General features: G+C 63.9%; 1 protein-coding gene across 1 annotated transcript in view; it reads left to right on the top strand.

Annotated features, from left to right (window-relative positions):
- Nucleotides 1–781: 781 nt before the first annotated feature.
- The window catches only part of PTGS1 (prostaglandin-endoperoxide synthase 1), a gene marked incomplete at its 5' end in the record, with an annotated part of 5,104 nt that continues 4,467 nt past the window's right edge, over nt 782–1,418 (top strand). Inside the window, 2 exon segments of the mRNA XM_010174573.1 lie at nt 782–908; nt 1,058–1,198. Coding sequence (XP_010172875.1) covers nt 782–908; nt 1,058–1,198 — 268 coding nt within the window.

Here is a 1,418-nt window from a genome sequence, read left to right as displayed (position 1 = left end):
TGTGTTTGCACGGCCGTATCCTGCACTGGGGCTCTGGGGCTCAGCTGCCCCCTCTGCACGAAGCTACGGCCCTGGTGGTGCCATGGCCCTGTGGTGGCACCGGGCAGGGCATGGCCGCGGGGTGCAGACGGTTCCCGGGAGCTGGGGGAGCGAGCCCAGCCATCGGCCCTTTTCATCCGCTCGGGGCGGCGAGGGCAGAGGAGCCTCTTGCCAAAGCAAACTCCAGCCCTGGCAATCGGCGTTGTTATGAACGGCGGGGCTGTGTTTGCACGGCCGTATCCTGCGCTGGGGCTCTGGGGCACAGCAGCCCCCTCTGCACGAAGCTACGGCCTCAGCGGTGCCATGGCCCCGTGGTGGCACCGAGCAGGGCAAGGCCGTGGGGTGCAGACAGTTCCTGTGGCAGTGCCAGGTGGTTCAGACAAGGCTGACGTCCTCAAGGAAGGAGGGACGGTGCTGAAGTGATGCTCCTGCCCAGATACCTCCCCAGGGAGGTACGAGAAGAGCTGAGCAGTAACATCTACCTGACAGTGCCATGGCCAGGGCAGCGCTCAGCTCATGCAGCACCATCTGCCATCTCCCTGTGGGACATCGGTGACACCAGCCTTGGGGACTGGGCTCACCCAGGCAGCTGCCATCAAAGCACCTTGTCTCAGGGGGACCCTGCTGGGGTGCATCCCCCTGAGCTGGACCCGGCTCAGCTGTGTCTGGGCCAGTGTCACCCCGGGAGGAGCAGGGAGTCAGCGGACGCAGTGACACTGTGGCTGGATGGTGACATCTCTCTCTCCCCGCAGTGAATCCCTGTTGCTATTTCCCCTGCCAGCACCAAGGGGTCTGCGTGAGGGTCGGCCTGGGAGGATACGAGTGTGACTGCACGCGGACAGGCTACTTCGGGGCCAACTGCACCTCCCGTAAGTCCCTGTCACCCGGAGGACCACTGGCACCCATGGGTGCTGGGGCAGCACACTGTGCCTACAACACGTGCTGTCACCAGCAGTGACAGCGTGGCTGGGCTGGGCCATTAGTGGGACAAGTGATTTACCTGGTCTGTCTCCCCCAGCCGAGCTCTGGACGCGCCTCCACAACCTGCTGAAGCCCAGTCCTGCCTTCTACCACTACATCCTGACCCACTTCAAGGGCCTTTGGGACTTCATCAACACCACCTTCATCAGGGACACCCTCATGAGGCTCGTGCTCACAGGTGAGGGGCTGAAGTGGGTCTCGGGGTGCAGCAGGACTCAGGGACCCCCTGGGCATCAGCAGAGGTGTGGGTGGGGGTGGCACGGCTGCAGTGATGGTGAGCAGCTCCTGCGGGCATGGTGGGCACCAGGCTTGAGTCACCTCACCAGGAGACCCAGGAAGGTTGTCATCCCATCATCCCATCACCTCATCAGCCCATCACCCTGCCCAGAGGAGGCTGC

This window comes from Antrostomus carolinensis, unplaced genomic scaffold, assembly GCF_000700745.2.
Source record: "Antrostomus carolinensis isolate BGI_N321 unplaced genomic scaffold, ASM70074v2 scaffold30438, whole genome shotgun sequence".
NCBI classification, from domain to species: domain Eukaryota; kingdom Metazoa; phylum Chordata; class Aves; order Caprimulgiformes; family Caprimulgidae; genus Antrostomus; species Antrostomus carolinensis.
The sequence above is the reverse complement of the archived record's forward strand: the minus strand, read 5'-3'. Positions and strand labels throughout refer to the sequence as shown.